Here is a 23,979-nt window from a genome sequence, read left to right as displayed (position 1 = left end):
AGTGGAGAATAAATCGAGGCTTTATTGTGTCCAGTTAATAGAATGTATCAATGAACCCCGAGCGGTTGCAGTGAATATAAGCATAATGTTGAATATGGATATTCATTTCATATAGCGGTTGTTCAGTCATCCAAGCAAATACAAGAAAATGACCAGGTTTAAATTACTTTCTGAATTTCAAGTTCCTTAGCTGGGCAGCCCCCAGCCAGCCATAAAGCACCAGTTTGCTACCTGCCCTACAGCGCATCCATTGTGACTCCAGTGACTTTACTTCTGGTTGGGTTTTTTTTTCTTTATACTGTTTCATATTGCATATTCTACATTTTCTACTTAATTTATGTACATCCCCTATGATTTCTCTTTTTAAAATGGTGGCCTGAGCATTGTGGTGTGTTTGTCTGAATTCAGAGAGGAAAAAAATTGAAGGAGAGCCTAACATAAGATTGTATGAGGATGCTGGTTTCTGAAGGAACACTATACCAAATGAAGTTAAAATAGACAAAATATAATCCAATTTCACTTCAGAAGCAAATCTTATTAGCATTTTCTCTTATATTTTATAAAGCAAATACTGATTTATGGATGATAATCTTGAAGCCCCCTTTGAACAAACTAGTGTCTGGATTAGGAAGATTTTAATGTCACCTGAAAGCCGCTCTGTAACTACACACATGTTGCTGTAGCTCCACTGACCCTCCGGTTCGTTAGTGACATACTTTAAAAGATTAAAGGCAGTTGCTAAATGCGAGAATCTCCAGAAGTGCTGAGGCCACGCTGAGATGATGAAGAATGAGATGTGTGCATCGTGAAGCTGGCATTTATTTTAATTTACGTAAAATTGTCGATTACCTAAATAAACAGCAAATGTGGGCTTTTAAGGTGGAGCTGCATTGAAGTGTTCCTTCTTTTCAGATGCCCGTATAATACAAACTCAGGGCCTGTTTTTCTGTAACTGTCTCTCAAACAGCTCTGTTAAAGCTGGATCCTGTGCAGGGGAGAGCTGGGCCCCCAGACCTTGCAGCCTGTGGATACGGGCGGTACGGAGGGAACTCAGAATACTCCTTCCTCATCCTGACCGGCGCTTGCTGGGAAAGCATTTCCTTGTACAGATATTTTCCATTCGGCCTTGAAAATGTTGAAAGGGAAAAAGAAAGTGAATAGATGATATGATAACCTGTGAAATCTGTTACGCCCTGCCTGGTGTCACCAAGGGATGTTTGCCCGTCCCTCCGTAAGGTGTCCCCAGTGACGGGATCCCCGCCGGCAGCATGTTCTATTTAACTGCAGTCTGCATTTGTAATTTTGTCACAGTGCCTAATGGGAACCATTCCTACTCCGTTACAGCCCGTTCCTCACCTGTCCCCCGAGGGGCAGGACCAGTCTCACCTTTCGGTCTCTGAAGGCAGGGCTCTTGTTCTCCTCACACGTACCTCCTTGTGTTCGCCAGCCCCGATTCTTCCCGTCTTCATCCTCGGGTCAGGTTTTCTAAGTGACTGATTCAATATTTCTTTTATATCGGTGGTCAAACAAGTCAAAGTCTGCGTTTGGAGTGATGCCGCCTCCTTTCACAGAATCACAGCGCGGTGTGGGATGGAAGGGACCTTAAAGACCGTGCGGCTCCAATCCCCAGCCGCGGGCAGGGGCACCTCGCGCCAGCCCAGGACGGGGCTTTGGGCAGCCTGGGTGAGGTTACTCTCTGGGGAAGGTGTTCCTTTACCTCCTCTCTGGGGCTGGGACGGGGCTTTGCCTGTGCTGACGTGGCTTGCTGCTGTCAGCTGGGGCAGGTCCTGCCGCCCCGCGCAGCCCGAGCCCCCCGGGCTGTGGTGGCCGCAGCTGGTGGCCGGTGCTGGGCGAGAGCAGCCCCCGCGCCGTGCGACGGGGCGGCAACAGGTGGCTGGGCACAGACCTGCCTCGCTCCCTGCCTGCTGGTTTCTTTCCTGCTGTGATGGTTTGATAAGGTAGTTTATGTCGTGGGCTGTTTTTCTGTTGTTGTTGGTTTTTGTTTTTTGTTTTTTTTTTTTGATTTTTTTTTTTAATAGAAGGAATGTGTGAGTTTCTTGTATGAATTTTAAGTAGTGTGTTTGTTTTTGCTTGGACAGGTTTGGGTTTTTGCAGAACAGCTTATCTCATTAGCATTTCATGGAAGTCTGCCTTACTGTTGCTATGGCACTTGCATAATATTATGCATAATACTCTGATTTTACTTTGAAATCAGACATACTGTACAAGCCACTCTAACCTAATTATATCTGTAACCTTAGGCCTACCGGGAAAAAGAGTATAGGGCTTCAGTGTTTGCTGGGGTTCCTGATACCCGGACACATGGCCGGGACTTTATGCTCCCTGAAAGCGCGTTGCTGTGCATCGTTGCTGACCTAAGAAAAACACTTCCTGGGCAAGGTTTTTTATTTTCGATTCAACAAAGAAAATTTCCTTCAATCAAGTTGAATAAAAAGGAGATGGCCCAAGCATTTTGCAAAGGTCTCGTTTCTGTCCTGCTTTGGTACCAAGTATGAAAACAGTCAGGGCAATTTGCAGTTTTAATTTCCATTTTCTTTTAATATGGGGGGGAGGAGGGAGGGAGGGATTCTGTTTAAGCATAGTGCAACTTCTTTTTTTTCTTCTTAAAACTACATGGACAGCGTATTGAACAATTGTAAGCATCTGCGTGCGCCTTTGCTTATGCAAGGCTTTTTTGTTTGCTTTCGTGATCCCAGGATGGCACACGCAGCCTGAGGAAGCAAATTCTCTGGTGCCTGCCCTGGGTGCAGCTTACAGACTAGTTGTGTGTTGACACTGGCACGATGAGGTGTTTGGGGACCTCTAGGTGTCTGTCAGGGGGTTCTCAAAGCTGTGTGGGGATACTTTTGCATATAGGTGTGGGCACAGTTGGGCCTGAGCGAACTCACACCCCACCAGCCAGAGGTACAGCCCGTGTGCCGGTTGTGCCGCACGTGGAGCACAGCGGCTGCAGGCAAGGGTAGGCGTGATGACGGCCGACGGCCTGAAGGGCTTCAAACTGGGCCAGGATTTTTTCTGTTGGTGAGGACAATTCCATGCAATGACAAAGATTTTTTCTTTTTAACCAGTTAAAACCAGTTCCCCTAAAGAACATAACTGCGCGGAAAAGTTATTGCTTTTCTTTCCTGTGCCTTTTATATACAGTAAACTCAGTCACATAACTCTTCAAACAGTACTGCACCCAGATGAGATGAACTTGTACGTTCATATTTGACCGCGGTGCAGAAGGACCTTATCTTGAGGTGGCAGTGGCTGATGTTATCCGTTTGGCTGAAATTCACACATTTAAAATTGCATCATGTGTGCCAGCCTTTCTTTAATCACAAGGGTCTGAAGTATTGCTCGGCGTTGTAACAACGCAGAGCAATTTGCAGGCACTGGGTAGCCACAATTCCCACTGACCATTTCAAGAGTTACATGTGCACAGTGCCTTGGAAGATTGAACTTTGCAATACTGTTTTGAAGTATCTAAATTACACTTTTAAAAGTTAAAAGCACTCCGGAGTGCGGTTTCATTGACTTCCTGTGAAACACGCTTCTCTGAATTCTCCGGTTAACTTTCAAAATGGGATTTTGGCTTCTAAGTCACACTGGGGACTCCTGAAAATCTGACTGCCGTTAATATTTGATTCTGTTAGTAGATTGGTGGAGCTCAGTGTGCGTGAGCTTTCCAAAAGGCAACTCTTTACTCTGTTCAAGTCTTCTTGGTCTCAGATCTGCAGGTAAGGGCAGTGCTGGTGCACGCCACGGGCTTGCATCGTAGGTCTGAGTCTGCAGTCATTGGAGAGAACTATGGCCAGGCACGAGCTGCGTCTGTAGTATGACTTCAGGCTGCCCCGTTTTTCACAGATTTTCTGTTTTCTTCGGGATGAAGGCTGAGTATTGGTCCCCTTTCATCTTGCCCCGTCTAGCACAGACCCAGGGAACACAGAGAGCCCTCCCCTTGCTGCACTCCTATGTTCTGAAAAGCTGTCCCACCAGCTCAAGCGCACAGAGCTGGGTGGATGCTCTGACTGGTAAGAACAGCGCTGCTCCACGGCGTGCTGCTGGGGACCAGGGACCAGCTTCTGGAAGGACATGATGGCAGTGAGTCAGCAGCGAGGTGGGTGTGGGCTTCGTGCACTAGTCCATCAGGACCATCCCTTGACCTGTTTGTCCTGTCATTGTTAAATATTAACCTAATTCTAAAAATCAGGTTCCCTGCGTTGTACAGATGTTCTGGTTCAGTAGTTATAACATTTATGTCTGAGCTACTATTTTAATTAAAAAGATGTAGGAAGACCTTTACTTGGAAGGATGGAGAAGATGTCTTTCCTGCATCACAGAATACACAGCTGAGAGCAGAGAATTAATGGTGTAATTAGTTTCTATATCTGTGGGTCAGCTATATGAGGACACAAAGCCACGCACCCTAGCTAAAGGAGGTGAGGTGCTAACGCAGTTGATAGGAAAACTTGGACTGTGATTTGAGTCAGTAATAGCAGAGCTTGTTTTTGGGTCCAGCCATCCAAAAGAGGAGCTAATAGCAAAATATTTCAAGTTAAACTTGTGCACATAAGAACAGTTATTTTGACCTAAGATAAAGATCTTTGAGAAATTTTCTGCTACTCTTTAAATGGAGTTTTTGATCATGCACAATGTAATCAGGGTTGTGGTTTTCTAACTTCTGTGGTTTTGTTGGGGTTTTGGTCAGCATTAGGACTAAATTCTGATTTATTTAATTTGCAAACTATTCTTATCACTGACTGAGGTAACTTGTATGAGTTATATGATGTACCATCTCATAGTAACACTTAATGAAAAACAACTTATACCAATTCAGATCAATAAAAGCTAGTCATGTGTTTAAATCCATCTCAATTGGAGTGGGGAGGAGAATATAGTTGATATGAAGAAAATAGTTTTCTCCTCATTGGTGGGGAAAGAAGCCTCTTATGAAAGTAATGTTTGTCATTTTATGTCCTTCAGGTATTTTTATTAGCATTTCAGAAGTCAGATTAAAACAATATAGTTCAGGTTTCTGACTCAAGTGCAATTTGGCTTTGAAATTAACATTGATTTCTTTCTGTGGTGTAGTAGTTTACTATTAGGTTCTGCAAACTGCTGCGTGGTTGCTGCTTATTTCTGAAAAGTGTTGCTTATATTGAAGCGTGACAGAATTGATTATAATGTTCCTTCACGTAGATGGCATTCTGCTGCCACAGCTCATAATCAAGGGCTCTGGCAACATGAAATGAGGTCTTGTATTTGAAGTTAGAGTATTAGTACTTAAGATATCCCTCCAGTAGATAAGGAGTCTGTATTTCATATTGAAGAAAAATTCTGCCTAGCTCCTCCGAGTGATTCTTGGCTATTTTGGGGGTGAACAGGGGGCTGCACCCCGTGTTTGCCGGCGGCACGGTGAGATGTGTAAGGGGAGCAGCCTGGTCAATGCGCTGGCTCTGCTCTCCAGGGAGGTCTCCAGCTCGTCAGTGGCACCAGCTGGGTCTGCAGGACGAGGTTGCGGTTTGGCTTCTTCAGTGGAAGAGGAGATGCTGCTGCAACGTACCACCAGCATTGCTGCCGCAGCAGCCAGCTCTTGGCCTCAGAGGGAAATCAGAAGGTTAAGATGCTGAGAAGCACCTCACGTTCTCTTTTCCCTAAGTGAAGTGTCTCCAGCACAAACCCGTGAACCCCTCTGAGGAGTTAGCGAGCTATTAAACCGTGTTCAAACAAATCTCTTCAGGCATTGTTTTCTTGGGAAACAGTATTTCTGACTTGGCTAACACAAGATTATTTCTACAGTTCAAACATGGAGGTCACTGTTTCAGAAGCCTATGGGTGCCGATTATTTGCCATTTCTGCCGTGGTTAATTCTGAGGACTGCCATGACTGCCCATGTGAAAGTAATCTCTGTTCCCTGTCCCCAGGAACCCCTGAAATAAAAACAACTGGACTAATTTGCACATATTTGCACTCTGCCAGTAGTTATACGTCCACATATTGTATAATTATGGGATGCCAGGAGATGCCATACAGCATGTTTATGCATCGCTGTGAAACTGCTGTAGCAAATAATAGAACATTCGTGGCAAGTTCTCCTAATATCCGTGAAAAATGTTCTCAGCAGTGTGCTGTTGATGGCTGTTGCATAAGCACAATGTAAAGGCTTCAGGCCACTGTTGGTGAAAGTGTGGGGATCTGCTAGTGACTGGAGTATGAGTGGACAAAAATTAATGAAGTTTTTAACAACTATTGTGTACTTTTCTGCTTGTGCTATCATTTCAAAGCCAAAATAAGGTTACGGTGAGGTTGCAGACATCTCTGCGTATCCGCTGCTGGTGAAGGTCCCTTTCCTGCACCTCTCCCTCGCGGAGGCAGCCGACCGACGGCAGGAGCAGCGGCGCGCCTCTCCCCACGGGGCCGCCTTCTCAGGGCGCCCCTCTGGCTCCCCGGAGGCTCCACGTGTGGCTCGCCGTTATGTTCAGAGACAATACAATTCCAGATCTGCAGGCGGGATGTGAACTCCCTCAAACCTGGCGAGGTGCAAAGTGAAGAAATGTATGTAGTGACTGAAGAAAAGCACTTCTGGGCAGTAAATGCAACCTGGAGTGAGTGCTTTCTCCCAGCTCTGAGCCACTGCTAGCTCCTCAGCCTCCAGGTGATCCCACTTTAAACACTAGCTGAAATACAGTTCACAAAAATTAAAGTATTAATAGAAGATGACTCATCTGTAAAGAGCTTATGCATTTCAAGAAGCAATTTAAAGTATACAGCAGGCTCTGTAATACCCCAGACTAGAGCCAAAATTAATGGAGAGCTCTTCAGCTTCCAGGAGCGTTCACTTGCCCAGATTGCTCTTCAGCAAAAACAATTACTTAAAATATTTCTTGTAATAGTCTGCACATTGTAAAGCAATATTTCTCCTGGTAGCTGCAGCATTCCTTGTTGCTGTTGGCCTGTCCTCCCTGCCCCTTACAAGGGAAGAGCCTTCACAGGGTGAGAGGCTAAAGGGCTTCTGAGTGCAGCTGGTGACGCCAGCTGGAGCCAGGAAGGGCAAGCCTGAGGAGCGTGCCACTCTTTCAAAACTCTCAGTCCCCCGATTATTATTTTTATCTATTTCTTCCAACAGCAGCCACGGCTGCTTTGAAATGGTTCTGCAACAGAAATCTGTTTAGCATAACTTGTGGCTGCCTGGTATGGCCACGATGCCACGCAGCGACAGTCCCGGTTGGCTCCTACCCCGACTACGCTCGGCATTTCAGCGAGACATCCAGTCCCTGATAAGGCTGTAATGATATTGTTACAACTTGTTTGTACCCTGGTGAGATTGCTAAATTAGGTTTTAATAACTTCTGCAATTTGGCTGGTATTAGCAAGTGTGTGGTAGAGGCACTAGATCTGAGCTGGGGGAGCTTTGAGAAGTAATATTTCTGCTTTTATAGTTTAAAACAAAGCAGTGCAGTTGACACGAAAGAAAGGAAAAATTGCCAATGTCATTCTTTAGGTGTTATAATTCATAAAGCTTTTGTCTGGTTCTCTTCATATTTTCTACCTCTTCTCAAATTAGAAGGAACTATTTTGAGGTTGATATGTTTTTTGGATTTTACAGTTACAAAACAAACACAACCATGTGCAATGAAAGCTCTGAAGCCTTGCAGCAGGGCTGCACTTGGTGCTCCTTCCTGGAGACGGGGGAACATCACGGACCATATTGCTTCAGTGCTTCAGCTGTTTTGATAGCTGCCGCACGCTGCGCAATAAGAACGCAATAGTCATTTCTAGACTGAAAGACTATAAAAATTCAGTTCAGAATGCACTGTCTCCAGTGTAATTTGAACAAAAATATGATTGATATCAAAGTCAAAATTCAGGTGCTCACCGCTTCTGCGCCTGGTATTATTAATGGCAAAAGAGCATCTCAGGAATTATCTTTCAGTGCAGCCACTGAATGTGTAAGGGGAGAATCCCAGTATCCCAGACTTCAGAAAAAGAAAGTCATGTCTGCATCCTTGTGCTGAGTTGAGATATAGCATCTACTCTTAAGAAGCATGTAGACATTATTTAAAGATGAACAGTTGTAAGAAAACTATTAAACGTTTATCAGTGACAAAGGTGCAGAGCCCTGGAAGTTTCTGGTGTCCAGAAGTGGCTGCCGTCTTTTGTCGTTGGTCTTCCTCAGAACTAGGGCGCGTGCTTTGTTTTAAGCAATGATCTCAAAATCGAAGGTGGCATCCATTGTATGCACTTCATTGGCTTTTATCCATTGGAACACCACAAAACTGAGGGAGAAGAAATTACTTTATATGGACAATCTTATAAATAAATGCAGAGAGAGACCCCTGAGGTGCATTTGCTTCAATAAAATGCCTCCTTTACAGCAGCCAGCTGATTTTTGGTGCCGTAAGTCTGCAGATGATGTGTGCAGTGACGACTCTGGGGTACTGCAAAACAAACGATTCTGTGCGTTCACTGAGATGATCGAGGAAGCTGGCACTGCACTGGCCACACAGCAGTGGCAGTGGTGGCTTTGCACGGGTGTTTGGCGTGTGCTACGGGAAGCAGAAGCTGATGATCCCTGTCCCACGGAGCTGCAGCTCCAAGTCATCGACACAGATGCAGTATGTAAGAGAAAGTAAAATGTGATTCAAAGTAAACTGGCTCTTTTTTGAGTCACTGTTCCCTGAGAAGGGCGTACTCCAGTGGATCCCCCTCTGGGCTAGCAGGAGGTCTGGGAAGCCTTACATGCCTTCAGAGTGGCACCGGGTTTTATTTCTATAATTACTTTGTTTTGAGCTACAGAAACTTTTCCTGAGAGTGTCTGAGAACAATCAGTATTTCTGTGACTTTATTGCTTTTAGTTAGAAAAGGGACTCTGGGCTTGCCTTGCCTTGGTGTGCATGTGTGCGTGTCACACAGCAGTGTACATTGTCCTGTTCCTGTAAGCGTGTGTCTGCTGCAGATCGACGCGGGGGGAGGCGACAGGGGGACACGTTTATGTAAACTTCACTTCTTTTTAATATAGAGCAATTGCTTCTAGACTCTTTATGGCTCTTTCTCATTCTTCATGAGATACATATGTATATCAGCTATAACACACTGTCAGCGAACAGTGGTTTTCAATCAAAAAGACTGTCAGTAAAGCTGATTCACTAACAAGAAAGCTGTCAAGCTGTGACAGCTGCTGTCTTTGCAACCCCAAACAATCTGTTCAGTGCTAACTCTGACTTATGCTTCCATTTATTATACAGTAGTAATGAGTACTGTCCTTAGAAATATCATTTTGGAGAGTACACCTAGCTACTTTGTTATGTATGTAGAATATATCAAATCAGATCCAAGCTGTAGGAGATAAGTTTTCTACAAAAAAGTTCTACTTGTCATCTGATATTTTTTTCCTGAATTCTATATCCTCTTTCAGTATTTACTTCATTTTTGTAGCTAGGCATAAACCTAAAGATTTTATTACTATTGGAAGCTTGGACAAGTGTAATTTCTCTTTTTCCCATTGTGTTGAAGAATGGTATATAACCTTAAATACAACACTAGGATCTACAGAATTGAGTAAAGGAACTTGCCATTAGAGGAGCTGTTTGATGCTTAATAATTCCAATGTCTAGGAGATCACAAAAATCCAACCCAAAGGAGGAACGGAGCAGTCAGTCTGATGCAGCTGCCCAAATGCAGGTGCTGATATTTTTTTTAATTAAATAAAAACACATCAGCATTCTCCTTAAGCAACCTCTTTCAGCAATAACTTAGCTTTGCAAACCTAAATCTCTTGCTCTCTTGGTTCAGTTTCAGTTTATCATTGCCTGCCCTGCCCATAAATGAGATAGGGAAGAGCTGATTCCGTTTTTCTTCTTGTGCATATTTAGTGATGTAATGTATCGCTAGTAAGTCATCTTTTTCAGCTAAACTAACCCCAATTCCTTCAGCTTTTCTGAACTTGGTACTTCAGCTGAGACCATACCAGTGCCCCATCAAGCCCGTGGTTGATAACACAACTGTCCTGTACCTCCGGGAAGGGCTGGCCTCCCTTCGCCGTGCTGCGCGTTGTCAGCTGCCTTCCTGCAGCCGCTCTGTGCTGCGGTCTCACAAGCGAAGGCCAGCGGCCTGCAGGTCTCCAGCTGTGGGCAGACTGATAGCGCTCAGCCTGCGGTCGGTAGGGAACGGTCTTGTATAAGCCAACTGTTTTCTGAACGCATCGGATGAGCCTGGCAGACTTCATCGAAGCTCTGCATAAAGCAAGCTGTGATGAAACTGTTGCTTCTGGGACCTTGGGAAGGCTGGTCGAGGTGCTGGGAACTGAGGACCCGCGTGCCTGATGCTCAGAGGTGCCACCACGGGTGTTTTGGTGGTCTGGGCACCATACGGGGGTAGTACTGAGTAGCAGAATAGATGGGGACTGTTGTCTTTTTCCTTTAATGCTACTGGTGTACCTATGGCGTGATTTCTCACTACCCTCGATGTCTCTTGCCTACTTCATCTGCTTCTGTGCCTTGACTTCCTGAAGGTGCTCACGCAGGACTCGAGCAGCTCTCTTACTGCACTTACGACCTACGCTGGGATATTTTGCGTGTTTGTTCCAAAATATCTTTCCTTGAAAAACTACCAGCTTGCTTTAATTCACTTTCTCCTCAGCTTTACTGCCAAAAGACCTACTCAGTAATTCCTGGAACTTGTTGAAGTCCATTGCTTTTATCTTCCTTGGAGGAAGAGAAGTAGCACAGTAAAAGCACTCGTGTTTGTTCTCGCCCAGGCTCCCAGCCAATTCTTCCTTCTGGATCGGCATCAAATGCACAGAAGCATCCCCTCTCCTCCTCCTCTTTCCTCAGTACGGCTCCTGGATGCTGACACTCATTTTTCCCCTCTCACCTCCACACACGCATTTGAATAACTCGCTGAGATAAAGGAAGGGCGGCAGAGCCGAGGGCTCGCTGCCTCAGAGGAAGGTTTCCCACTCAGCTGCCAAGCGAGGGGGAGCCTTGTGGGTGCGAGGGCCTGGGGGGCCGGGGCTGGCCGGCAGAGCCCCCAGCACCACGTCTTTCTTCCCCACAGGCTGAGGGGTGCTGCTTTTGCCCTGCGGATATGGCCCCGTCCCAAGGTAGCCGCGCTCCTCCAGCCTTGCCCCAAGACGTTGCTCTTGCACATGCCGTGCACTGCAACCTTTAACAGCGAGCTGGCCCGAGTGAAATATTTCTCTTTGTCCCTCACAGCTGTTGCCTGCCTCGCAGCACAAAGCTCACCGCCCCTGGGATCTCCCGGCCCCAGGGACTGCCCGGTGCCACGTGAGCTGCCCAGCTCGGGCTCCAGGCCCATGAAGCAAAGGCACCGCTCTGCTCCTACATCGGCTGAGGCTCGGCGATATGCCCCTCCACCTCCCTGCATTCAGAGCCTGAAATCCTTCCGTACAGATCCCCGCCAGGTGCTGCAGAGCAGACAGCAGTTCCACTGGTTCACTTCAGTGCCGTGTTTCTGTTCTGAGCCAGGAAAGCATGTTCTTTTGACTCGGGTAATTACAGACCCTCAGTGAGAATGAGGAAGTGTCGACGACAACTTTTCCCTCGAGTTACAGCAGTAAGAGCAATGCTGTACAGAAAGAAGCATCACATGACAGGAGTTGTTTTGTTTCACTGGTGCTCTTTCGAGTTGCTTTTTTTGCCTTGTTTGTTTGTTCGCTTGTTTTGAAGACTGTGAAATTCCCTTTTATTGCAGGTCTTTCCAGGTCTCGTTCAAAGCCCACTGAAGTTGATACAAAGACTTTGGCTTCAGTTAAATTTGAATCAAGCTTCAATGGCCAATGAAAGATTAAAGCCAACTCCGTTGTACCGAACAATGTCAAACACCCAGCATTTATAGCCCCATTTATGTCTCGTGCATCTGTTCCTTCCAAATTACAAACAAGCCCTGTATGCAAACGTGGGATGTGCTTCGTGCTCATCGCGGTTCCGACCATGCCGGCAGAGGGGTGCGCGCAGCCATCGGACGGGTACGGGTGGGAGAAGCCCTGGGCCTGGCGCCAGGTCCCGCGGCGCAGGGCGAGGCCTGGGCAGAGGGGGCATGCACGGGGCGGGGGGCCAGGCCTGGTGCTGGCGGGGGTCCCACACCAGCATCTGGCGGCAAAGGGGGCCCGGGCAGCACCAACCTGGAGGCAGGGAATCTGGTCAAGAAAAGCGCCTGCGTTCACAGACGGGTTTTGCTGACCTGCTGTAAAGCAGCAGCTTTGTCTCTGTTACAGAAATCACAAACGCCGTGCGTGGCCCCATGTACAGGTAACGCCACGGCTGTCCGAGCGCTGCCGGAGAAGCTGCGCTGGCTGGCGTGGCTGCGGCAAGAGGAACGTGCCCTGGGGCCACGAGGGCAGCCCGGGCGTTGCTCCCAGGCCAGAACGTCCCACTGAACGTGAGCCAGAAGTGCGTGCACAGGGGTACCTGAAGGGAATGCGATTAGGAAAAGGCTTTGTCGGAAAATGGAAGGATTAGGTAGATGAAGCAGTAAGATAAAATCTGCTGGACAAAAAAGCAAAGCAGCCCTTCCATCTGTGTGCTCGCCGGCTTACACTTCCTTATGTAAAACTCTAGAGGTATACACTTGCTTTGTTGGGTCTTGGAGTTAAGTTTATTCCTCTTCTTTCTTGTCACTCAAGGACTTGTAAAACACGTTAGGAATTCCTGTCTGCTAGCCTATTATTTACCAAGTATTATTTTGTGTGGCTGTTTTGTTTTTTTTTGGTTTTGTTTTGTTTTGTTTCCACAAAACAATTACTTACGGATTTTAAGCTTTCCTTTCAACTTAGCACTGGGAGTTTTTATATTCAAAAAATATAAATTGCACAGCAGCCAATGATTTTGATGATCTGTTATAATGCAATCCATTAGACACAGCTGAGGGAGACGCACATTCCAGGAAATTCTGATGCACCCTGCAACATGCAAAATGAAGCTGAAGGATGCTTGAGATTCTGCTTACTCTCTGGCAGCTAGCTCGAGGTATTTACATGTCTGTTTAATTAATCCATGTATAAAGTATAATGTTTTGTGAAGTTAAGTTCTGAATCGGAAGAGGAGCAGAAAAGAGATGTTAGATCACATCCAGAAATGCAGAAGCTGAACTGAATGCTTACTTACAGGTTGTATGTTTGCATTTAAAAATTATATGCATATATACATCAAGACCCCACTGAATTCAGTTTTTTTCAGAAGTCATCAAGAAGAGATGGAAAAAATAAGCCTTTTACTTGTTTAGCAGAGTGATTGCTTAAGGACGCTTATCTCAAATATCGCCACAGCCTGGAGAAGTTTCTGATACGAAGAGGCAGCTATTAAACTATTCATCTGGGAAGGGGTGGGGTGCTGCTCTGAATGAGCTAGAGAAATAAAGCCTCCAGACTATGGGAAGACCACCTTTATTATTTAAAGTACAAGTAATACTGTTTCACTTACAAAGATTTGTTCCTTTTTTGGGAGGATGCAATACATCCATAAAAAGTAAATATATGAATATTGCTTGTACCTGTTTTTCTGTAGCTTAAAATAGATCTTAGAAAACCTGTTTTCTTACCTGAAAGGCTCAATCTTGACACACTGGAGAACAATTTCACTAATAAAAGAGTACGTTAGGATGCCAAATTAAAATCTGATGGAAACAGGAAAAATAAAAGACTTTTTTGACATTTACAATTAATGCCACAAAAATGTTAGTTTAATCAGACAATATGGTTAATCACAAAGGTGAAATTGAAAGTTGCCAGCCCTGAATGCTAGTGTAAAAGTTAATAAATTCAGCTCTTAATCATTATGCACATGCTAGTTATAATAATTTACTGTCCATACCAAATCTTTATAAGCATTGTAATTAAATATAAAATGCACATTAGAATTATAATGAGTAATTAGGGCAACATAACTAATATGCATAAAAGTCCCGAAGCTCATTAAAATGTTAAAAGATGAAACCTGTTCTAGCTGGAGGTTTTTTGCATATTTTCTGCGCCTGTCTGAATGCCAGTGTATTTCATGCATTGTTTTTAGTGTTCCTTCAGACATTTAAAAGCAAAATGAAAATATTTGGGTAGGAAACCAGACTCTGCAGTACTTTGCATCGTTTTTGGATGGAACATAAGTTGTAGAATTTGATTTCCCAGCACAAACGCCTGACTCATGCAAACATGTTGGTGGTATCAGATGAGCAGCAACTGAGCAGAACGCAATTACAGAGCCCTTTTAGCAGAGGAGAGGGAGACAAAGATGATAGTTTTCGCGTCTTTCTCATTAATGCACTGGGGGAGAGATGAAGTGCAGCGAGTACTCAGCACCATCACGTCAGGCTTTAATAGGAGTATTTTTAAAAACTTTGTTGTTTCACCAAAATGTAAGGGGATTTGCACCCACCGAGTGTGTGTGTGCACCTGCTGTGGGACGAGCTGGGACCCAAGGAGACGTCCGTGTGCGGTGGCAGCTACCACGGCTCGAGCCTCCGTCTGCCTCGGCACCGCGCCGAGGGAGGCTGGGCCACGCTGGCCTCTGGGAGGACAAGCTGAGAGCATTACAGCAAGGCTGACAGCAAAGACAAGATCAAACCATAAATGCCTTCTCCAAAATGAGTCTTTGCTGGCTGAATGGAAAACATTTAGAAAATATATGAAATTGGAAGCCTGAGAACCTCCTCCCATGTGTTTTTCCTCTCCAAAACAAACCTTGGCAGCCTGAAGCAGCAGGTCTCCAGGTGCATAATCTCATCTGAATTACCCTCTCTCCCATACCAATGGGAGCAGGAGGGTCTGAGGAATCTGGGCTCAGTGCCCTAATCACTTCACTCAAAGTGTGCCTGCATCACACAGTTTGTCCTTATACTAAAAACAAGAAAATAACTTGACAACGAAAAATATGAGAGAACGGTGATTCTAAGCTGTCTTTGGTTTGTGTTTTAATATCAGTGTTAGCCAGGGATTTCCTAGAGCAAAGAATATTGATTTTTATTTGTATTTTTTTCTGAACTCTGAGCAAACAGAAGCTGGGCTCCTTCTGAGAGGCGATCTGAGGAAACCTCGGGCTCCCGCCTGACGGGGCTCAAAGCCATCGCGGTGGGAGCGACAGGAGGGTAGGCAATGGTGTAGGCAACCAGGCTCCTGCTGCAGCAGGTCCGAGACCCCAGCGTCTGCCTGAAGTGCTGCTGAGCTCTGCCTGGGGCTTCTGAGCTGCTCTGCTCTGCACCTGGAAAGTTACTCCAAATCGTTAAGGCTAGATTGAATTGATCTTTTGACTGCACGGTCATACAGATATAAAGAGCATCGCCTAACTGTACATTTTTATGGATTAGTTTATTTTTAAATTTATTACCAAGAGATGGTCTGCATTTATTAACACACACACACAAAAGCAAAAGGTGAGCAGGGCACATTGAGAAGTTTGAAAGTAGTACTTTGGAAAAAAACTTTCTGTATTACCCAGATCTTTGCTGGCCTTTTATTTGCTCTTCTTGCCTAACTCATAAGAATTATATATTGTCCATGTAGTGTCCACACAGTGTGGTATATTTATTTCGAATTCCAGGTTTGTTGCTAATAATCCTGCCCACTCTGAACTACAAGAAGAAGCACTCCCAGTCCCCAGGCATAATGCAGAACAACGTTCACCTATGAGAAAGCTTAGCCAGGAGGCACCGCGCAGGGCTCTTGCAGCGGGTTTGGATGGAGTACCCATGCCTGCTGCTTTAGGGCTGAGTGCTGAGCACGCCGAAACCACATGGAGCCGGGGCGGCCGGCCTGTCCTGCGCAGGACAGGCCCCATTGCCACGGCGCCAGGCCTCAATGCCAGGCAGGATCTGTGGCACTGCCTGCCGATGCCGTGCGGCCGTGGGACGTGGGACCTCGTCCCCACGTCAGGGGAGGGATCATCACGCTGGAGCACGGCTGGGCACAGCCGCCCGCTGCTGGTGGGTGAGGTGGTGCCGGGCTGCAGGCGCCGGGCAGGAGCTGGGCCCAGCACTGCCCTGGGGTGCCTGCTGGTGGAGCGGCGACAGGGCCGTGTGCTGCTGCCTCGCTGGGCGCTGCTCACCCTCCTGCTGTGTCTTTCATCTCTGATTCTCTAATGGCACCTTTCCATCGCACGCACTCCTGGTTATTTCTTGTTCCAAGCTGAGATCTCATAGGCACGAGAGGTTTTTCAGGTGCCCACACCAAGATGAGAGCCTGGACTTGCTGTCGGGATCCTGTCCAGCTGCTGACTGGTGTGCATTTGAATAAATTGTGACTGAAATGCATGAGATGGCAACAGCTTAAACCAAACTTTCAGTTCATGAAAGCTTGCCAAATGTACAATCCGGTGCATTACCCTTGTTCCTCTCCCAGAATTTCTCACATCCACAGAAATGTCTGAGCAGGAGTGCGGGCCCCTCTGTGCCTCCCCGGCAGGTGTCTGCGGGGCCTGGCCCGGGGATGGGGATGGATGCTGGGACGCGTGGGCTTATTGAAGCTCCGATACTGCCCCTCGGAGCAGACAGGATCCGGAGATGTTCCCAACAAACTGAAAAGCTGTGGTGAAAGTAAAGGGTAAAGGAGAAGCGTGGGGTGGCATCCATGCACAGGATGATGACTCGTCAGGTGTAAGATGGGCAATCAGGCTAATTGGGGCAATGGGGGAAGAAGTACTACAGTGAGGCAGCATCTCAGGACATCACTGTGGGTTGTGCGTATAAAAACATCACGTGCAGACTGTACAGGGCCATCTCTCTGCTCCACTTGGCAGTATCTCCCTGGTCGTGCTGTGTCTCGTTTCAGGTGTGGGTTTCCAGGCACCATAAAAACAACAAGCGAGTTTTTGGGGGAGTGTGATCTCTGAGATGAAAGAACTGAGTTCCTTTTAGACAGTGTGTTCAGATAAATGAGGACCAAGAGAAAGAGTGCACAAGTCTTTAAATGGGTTAAAGCCTTGTTTAACAACGAGCAATGCAGTCGCACTCTTCCTATCTTGGGGGGCAAACCCAGTGGCAGCAGAAAGCTAGGGCGCTCCCACCACGCAGCTGGGCAGGCGGCGGGACCGGGTCCCGGCTTTCGGCAGCCTTTGCTTGCCAGGTGCCTGTGCAGGTGGCTTCTGTGCTCTTCCATTGCTCAGGTGCTGCTTTTGTATGGTTTATCTCGAACAATTTTCATATTACTCTTTTGAACACTTCAGGATTAGGAGCTGAGCCGTGAACTTTGTGGTGCTTTTGGCAGCTGCTGGTGTCCTTCAGTGCTGCTGGAGCAGCAGCAAATGCAACCGGTGTCTTCATGTGCGCCATCTCACTCAAAGTTACGTCTTAAGAGCCGTGGCTGCACAAACTGCAGCACTGCTCAGGAAGGAGTCAGGTTTATAAGTACCTGCTATTTTCATGGAGTCACAGTTTTGACAAAAAGATCTCCTTCGTTCCTGTGTGCTTTATGGAGAAGTAGTCGTGCAAATTGGTTATGCTGATTATCCACTTGAAATTTTAATGTTACCAGTTGAAAGTGAATATTTATTCACATACGCTTATATGGGTTTGTTCCATGTAATCGCTGGGAAGAGAAGCAGAAGGGTGAGGGTGTGCTTGCCGGCGGCAGAGGAAGCTGCGCCCACATCCCCACCAGCAGGGCAGCCTGGGCAGAGCCCGCTGCTCCCTTCCTGCCCCACACTTTTACCAGGCGCAGCGTTCCCAGCTCTGGGGACAGCGCGTGGGACCCCGTCCGGCCCGCAGTCACTGCGGTGCCAGCGGTGCCACAGGCTCCAGCGATAGCTTTAATTGCACTTCAGGGTAATTTCTGTCGATGAGTGCACACGTGCGCCGGGGGAGCACCGTGGGCGAATGCCCGCTTCGTGGGCTCTTTCACAACGTGTGCTCCTGCCTCCTGCAGTGCACGGTCACGGTGCCGCCGCAGCGCGGGAGGTGCGATGCAGCCTGTGCAGGCCGCGCGGCTGCCGTTCTGCTCGGGAGTGAATCCGCAGCTCCCTGGGCGTAGCTCCTGCCATAAAAGATTATGGCCTCTTAGCGCGGCGTGCTGAACTGTGGATGAGGTGCTGAAGGAACAGATGCGAGGCAGTCAGCGTTTTACACGTACATAAACACCTTAAAGCAACATCTGGAAAATTGCTTGGGAAAAAAAAAAATCAACAGATTTTTATTTATAAGTTCTGTGGTTTAGTTTTTATAGCATTTTACGATGCACATAAATTGTTGTTTAAAAACAAAAAGTGTAAAAGAAATTCCAAGGGGAAGGCAATTGTTGTTCAGCCTTAACTTTGATAATCTCTTTCCGGAGGAATTCACTGTCTTCTGTTTTCAGCTCATGGTTGCATTTCGCTGGCAACTGGAAAAGTCAACAATCGCCTTTTACCTTTATTTGTATCTGAAATTCTAAGTTTAAAATGTTTATTCAGATTTATTATGTTCGCCGTTTAAGAAGACAAAACGTATTTTCTGAAATAAATCCATACCCGGTGTAACACTGGGAAAGTCATGCCTGCTATATGGTATTTATGGCTCAGTCGTAATCGGGAAGGTAAGTTTGTCTTTTTAATATGCCAAAAGAGATCCCAAAGGCCACGTGTGCCTGGGGGCGTTTTAGAAGGCCTGATGCAGAAGGCGGTGGCATGGGGCACGGCGTGGCTCGGGGCTCAGCACCCCCAGGGCGGGTGCACCAACTCACCTCCCCCGACCCGGCCCGCGGCTGCAGCCCCTGCGGCACCGCATCGTCCCCGTCCGGGGGGGGCTCAGGAACTGAAAGCATCCTGCATGACAGCGACAGCCACGCATCGTTATACTTCACGCTGGGTAACTGAGTTGAAAAAACAGATTGTTCAGTATGGGATTAATACTCTTCATGTCTCAGTTATGTTTTTACACCAGATATACAGATCTGTGTCAGAGTCTGCTGTGTGGGATAAGTTTTACACTGCCGGAAGAAAGCATGGTTGAATGTGAATCAAGCTGGAAAATACGCACCAGGCTGAGTAACGCAAAGCGTGCTGAAGAGAAGCGGAGTTAAACAGTCTTCGTATTTATGTGCAAATGTCTATTTTACAATTTTTTTTTTCAGTTGCCCCCACAATTCAGGAACTTAAGTCCAGCGGCGTGATGCTCGGAGGGAACGGACTGATACGGTGTGAAGGTGCAGGCGTTCCTGCCCCGGTCTTTGAGTGGTACAGAGGAGAGAGGAAGTAAGTAGCCCTGCCTGCCCTCGCTTGGTGCCGCCGGGGCCACTGGTGCCACTCGCGTGTCCCCGCAGGGACCGGGCTGCAGGAGAGCTGAGGCAGGGGCAAAGCTCGTGGTGGCAGCGGGTGCTGGGGTTGTCCCCCCAAAAACCAGGGCAGCAGGCCTCAGCCCTCACACCGCTCCCCTCGCTGCAGAGTTGTGCACGGCTGGAGCAGTGCGGCTTCGGAGGTGCTGGCTGCCGACAGCTGTGCTGTGCGGCTTCTGGGGGAGTTTCTTCGTTTTCTTGCAGTCTTAGTTTTTGTGCTCATAAATGAGGCATAATAGGACTGTCCGTGGCTGGGCTGTGATGGTGATAATTGCCATAATGAGCCTAAGGTTTAAACATGCTTTAGTAATTGCAGCCTTATAAGAATAGTAACCAGAAAGGCACTGAAAATGCCTGCTGAAAAAGCCTACTAAAAAGAGACATTTTTTTTAAAGAAGGCTTTTTTAAAAAAAAAAAAAAAAAGTCTTCATAGCTTTCCTACTGAGAGCTTTGGGGGTGAGAAGGCAGGCTGATTAACAAGACTTTCAGCCCAACCTTAATGGCTACAGTTCTTCACCCAGTTGCGCCATTAGCAGTGTGGGCCGTGGGTTTTCAGTCCGCTGCCTTGAGCAGAGCTGCTGCACCCCCCAGCATCTGAAAGCAGCCAGGGGCACACTGCCGGCCCGAACCCTAAAACTTCATCGTGTGCTTTGGTGTTGTTCCCAGCCAGCTTTGCTTTCAGGTCATTAGTGCTATGTAACGATAACTGGCATCTCTGGAGGATCTTTTTTTCGAACAGATTTTGTTTTACAACTGTTGCCTTACCTAAGGTATTGTTTCTCTTAAGTTTGAATAATGGTGCAGGAGAAAGTGGCTGTTCTCCCTGATAGGCAGCTGCCCACACACATCTTCTAGGTTCTGGAATTTCCCAGCTTCTGAGTGCTGGGTTTCTCATCAGCTCTAAGATCCCATTAAACCTGGGAGCTGACATGAGAATATTAATGACCATATTTCATAGGAAACCATCTGTCAGCTCATTGCTCAGTGGCCAGCTGCTCCCCTTTAGGAATATTGCTCATCTTCCTTCCCCACTTCTCACAGCAGTCATAACCATCGCACTTTGACCATTTATTAAAACATTCTTAAAAACAATATAATTGACCTTTACTGTATGTAACAGTAGAGGTTTTCCTTCTGATGGATAAATTCATCTACATCCTGTTTCTAAAGATGTGTATTATATTGTACGTATGTTGGGGGGAGATGTAACAAATATATTTTATATAAAAACTATTGTAGCGCAGGTTTTAATATAGACCATAGCATTCTGGATTCAATTAACCATTTCCAGCATGATAATCACCTTCCTATTTGTGAAAGTCACCAATTCCTTTCTTCATGAGTGCATTCAGTGTCACAGGAGCAGCAGAAAGGAATAAACAGAGCATTTCAGGACACTGAAGCTGTGCCTTCTGTTTTCCATTTCAGTAGTTGTATCACCTGAGGCTTGCTGTAATCAGCAAGACATGTACTGTCCTATTGTGTCTTACCACTCAAATATTCTGTTAAATCTAATGGTACATCATTTTTTGCTAAACTGCTTTTTGCAGACATGCTAAACACACGTGACTACAAAGGTACTGGGAACCTCCAAACCACCACTTGCAGGACAGAGGAAGGTGTACACACCTTGTTTTGCCTCCAGGATTTCCCCTTTACTTTGGGAAGACAGAAAGCCAGCACAGAACGAGCCTTGGACAGATCATTCATTGTTTTAAAACAAAACTGAGAAGAGTTAGCTTTCATAGGTAGCTCAGAGTAGCATGTACATTATCCTGCAGATAATTTGCTGGTATATTGCAAGACTATATACGGGGAGTTCACACCCTGCTATGTATTTGGCTAATAGAATAGAGAGAATCCCATTTTCTTCTGTTAGTCTTGGACTGAGACCCTATTTTCTTTTTGTAAATCAGGATGAATCTTTGAATAAATGAATAGTGGGAGTTAGACCTGAAATCCTAATATATGTTCAGTGTCTGAAAGGAGCCTTTTGGGTCTGTAAATTGTATTGTTGTTACTTAGGTTGATGTAAATCAAAACCCACAGTTTCCAGGCTCCTGGGATCATCTCATCGTAAAACAGTCATTAAAACTAAAAATAAAAGCAGTCACAGACTCCATCCAGTTACACCTACAAGGAGCTTGCAGGGCTAATTGTACCTCATCACCAGGCTTACAGCAGTTCTTGCTCATTAATTTTCCTTAAGCGTTGGCTCATGAGCGTGCTTTGCAACGTCCTTCCACAGCCCAAGGTGAGGAGCATAAAGCCCTCAACGTGTAGCCCTGGGACCTGTGCTGCTTTCCTGCTGCTTTTTACCTGAACGTGCAGGTTGGCCACTTCTCCTGTCCTGTTGCTGGGGAAAGGCGAGGAGGGGTCTCCCAGTCACTTTAATCTGTAAAAACGGTGCCATGAGCTCCGTGCAGGAGCCTGGTCTGGTTGAGATGCTGGAGGTGCCCAGGGCTTGGGGTGCTGGGCAGCAGCTCCCGGTGGTGGCACCCTGGGGAGGGAGCTGAGGAAGGGCCATCACAGTGACTGGGTGTGAGCACTCTGAATCCCCACTAGGAACCAAAGCACGCAATTGCATCACATTGAAAAGGGACTGGAAGTTTGGGGGAAGAGTTAGTAAAAGCTTCTTAAAATCAGAATAGCATTTGGCTTCTAAAACTGCACAGGAATCCCCTGTGGAGGGAAGGAGGCTTTGCCGTGCTGACTCCTCGCATCTGAAACTCACAGCTCAGGTATGGTATCTTACACGGCTACGCAGAAATTACATCTCAGAAATTAAACAGCCACAGGGAAGAAGCCCAGAAGTCGCTAATCTAAAAATACTAATTCTCTTATACTTGATAAAGCAAAGAAGACCTACTTTTGAAATAACAAAACTCATTATAATGGCTTAATATATTGTAATAATATGAAAGTATTCAAATATGAAACGAAAGGTAGATATCCCTCGGGGCTGGTACTGACACATGGCCTTCTCTCCATGCATAGGCACAGTCTCTGAAATAAGACTGCATTTCCCTGTGCAGCTTGTGGTACAAAGCAGGAAGGTGAAGAAATGTGTAGGGTGGCTGCACACAAGTAAAAATGCTGTTGCAGTCTGAAAAGTCGCTTGGAGAAACGCACTCAAGTAGTAAACTCCATGTGCCGACAATGAGCTGGGTAGAGCAGCACATGTCAGTAATTAATTTAAACCTAAAAGCATCGGGTTCTTCCAACGGCAAACAGAAGTCTGAAGCTGCTGAGTGTACCCTAACTGGAGCCGAATCCTCTGTCCCACAGTCCCGTGGTTCCCCACGCTGTCATGGGCAGGGAGGGCAGGGAGGCAGGGAGGGCAGGCGGCTCTGGGCTTTCTCTCTCAGTGGGGTGGGAAAAGAAGGGAAGAACATCGGCAGGAACAAGGAGAACCTCCACGTGCAGTAGCATGCGTGCAGGTTGGAAGGACAAACGTTTCTGCCTTTCATCAGCCCAGAGAAAAGCTGGGTCTCCCAGCGGCAGTGCTTGCCCAAAGCCGAGCGTCTCAGCCTCAGCCTTTTACCCTCCCCACAAAGCAACGTGCGTCCCCGGGACGCGCTCTGTCCTCTCCCGGGGGGCTGCGCAGCCCGGCCCCGCAGCAGCGAGGGGCAGAGCAGGACCTGCACGGGGAGCAGGAGCCAGGGTGCGCAGGGTGCGTGGGGGCAGAGGCGTCCTGGTAATGCTGAAAGCGTTCAGTGCATGGTATGCAGAACTGCAACTAATGATAGTATATTTTTAGACAGAATGCTGGAAGACCACATTCGTTTCCAGGATATATGATTGTATATTCCAGCGTATCAAATAAAGGTTGGATATTTCATCCAGACCTCTGCTCTTTATGGGAAATATAAAGAAGCATGCGTAATCAGCTATTGCTAGAATTTTAATTATGTGGTTACCCTTCTCAACTAGCTGTCTGACAAGAGGTGGTTTACCTATAACAACAACATTTAAATTGGCCGTCACCCTTTGTGTCAGTGCAGTGGTATTTATGACCTGGTTTGGAAGCTACACTGAAGTACCTGGGCAGTGCATATGAAATTTGACCATGGAAAGCTCAAAGTCAGGGAAATAGAGCCCAGGAAAACAGTTGTGTTTTGGCTTTTTCCTGTTTTGTTGCTTGGTTTCTGTTCAGGTTGCTGTCTCAGGGTGCAGTGTTGCCATAGCACATCCTTCTAATTGCAAGTATAATTTGTTGCTATAGAGGCTTGTAAAATAAATTGTGGTCACAATCCTAATTAGTCACTTTTCTAGCTACCTAATCCTCATCAACCATCAGTTAAAGGTGCATAACGTCACAAGCAATCACCAGAGACTGAAAAAACGCTCTCTGAAAGATCTACCATAGTACTGAGAGGTGGGTGCAGAGTTACTTTTAGGATAGCACTCGCTCTGCCCTGCTTCCCAGGCTTACCATGTCTCCTACTAAAGCCTCCCTGCTGCCCCGCTGAGCCCCGCACGAGCTGGCCACCCCACTGACTGCCCACAGTCCTCAGGCGCATACCCACAGAGCCAGGAGGGAGCACTCCCGTGCCAGCACATCCTCCTCTGGCTCCCCGAACGGGCAGCATGTCAGCTTTGAATACTGACTACCCATTTGTGCCCTCAGGAAAGTATTTAAAGTTTTAGCTAATTTTGCCCAATTTAAAATCTAAGCTTCCCATCTGACGCTGGTGCTGTCAGGTGGCTAGGCAGGCAGGGCA

At 46.8% G+C, this 23,979-nt stretch overlaps 1 protein-coding gene across 6 annotated transcripts in view; it reads left to right on the top strand.

The window, feature by feature from the left end:
• NEGR1 (neuronal growth regulator 1) overlaps positions 1–23,979 on the top strand; it is a 317,196-nt gene that overhangs the window by 213,664 nt on the left and 79,553 nt on the right. For all 6 annotated transcript variants that reach the window (XM_083846131.1, XM_083846127.1, XM_083846128.1 and 3 more), the window contains one exon: positions 19,055–19,175. In XM_083846131.1, the coding sequence (XP_083702257.1) occupies positions 19,055–19,175 (121 nt within the window). The remainder of the gene's footprint in view (positions 1–19,054; positions 19,176–23,979) is intronic.

Source organism: Anser anser (genome assembly GCF_964211835.1).
Source record: "Anser anser genome assembly, chromosome: 8".
Lineage (NCBI taxonomy): Eukaryota > Metazoa > Chordata > Aves > Anseriformes > Anatidae > Anser > Anser anser.
The sequence above is the reverse complement of the archived record's forward strand: the minus strand, read 5'-3'. Positions and strand labels throughout refer to the sequence as shown.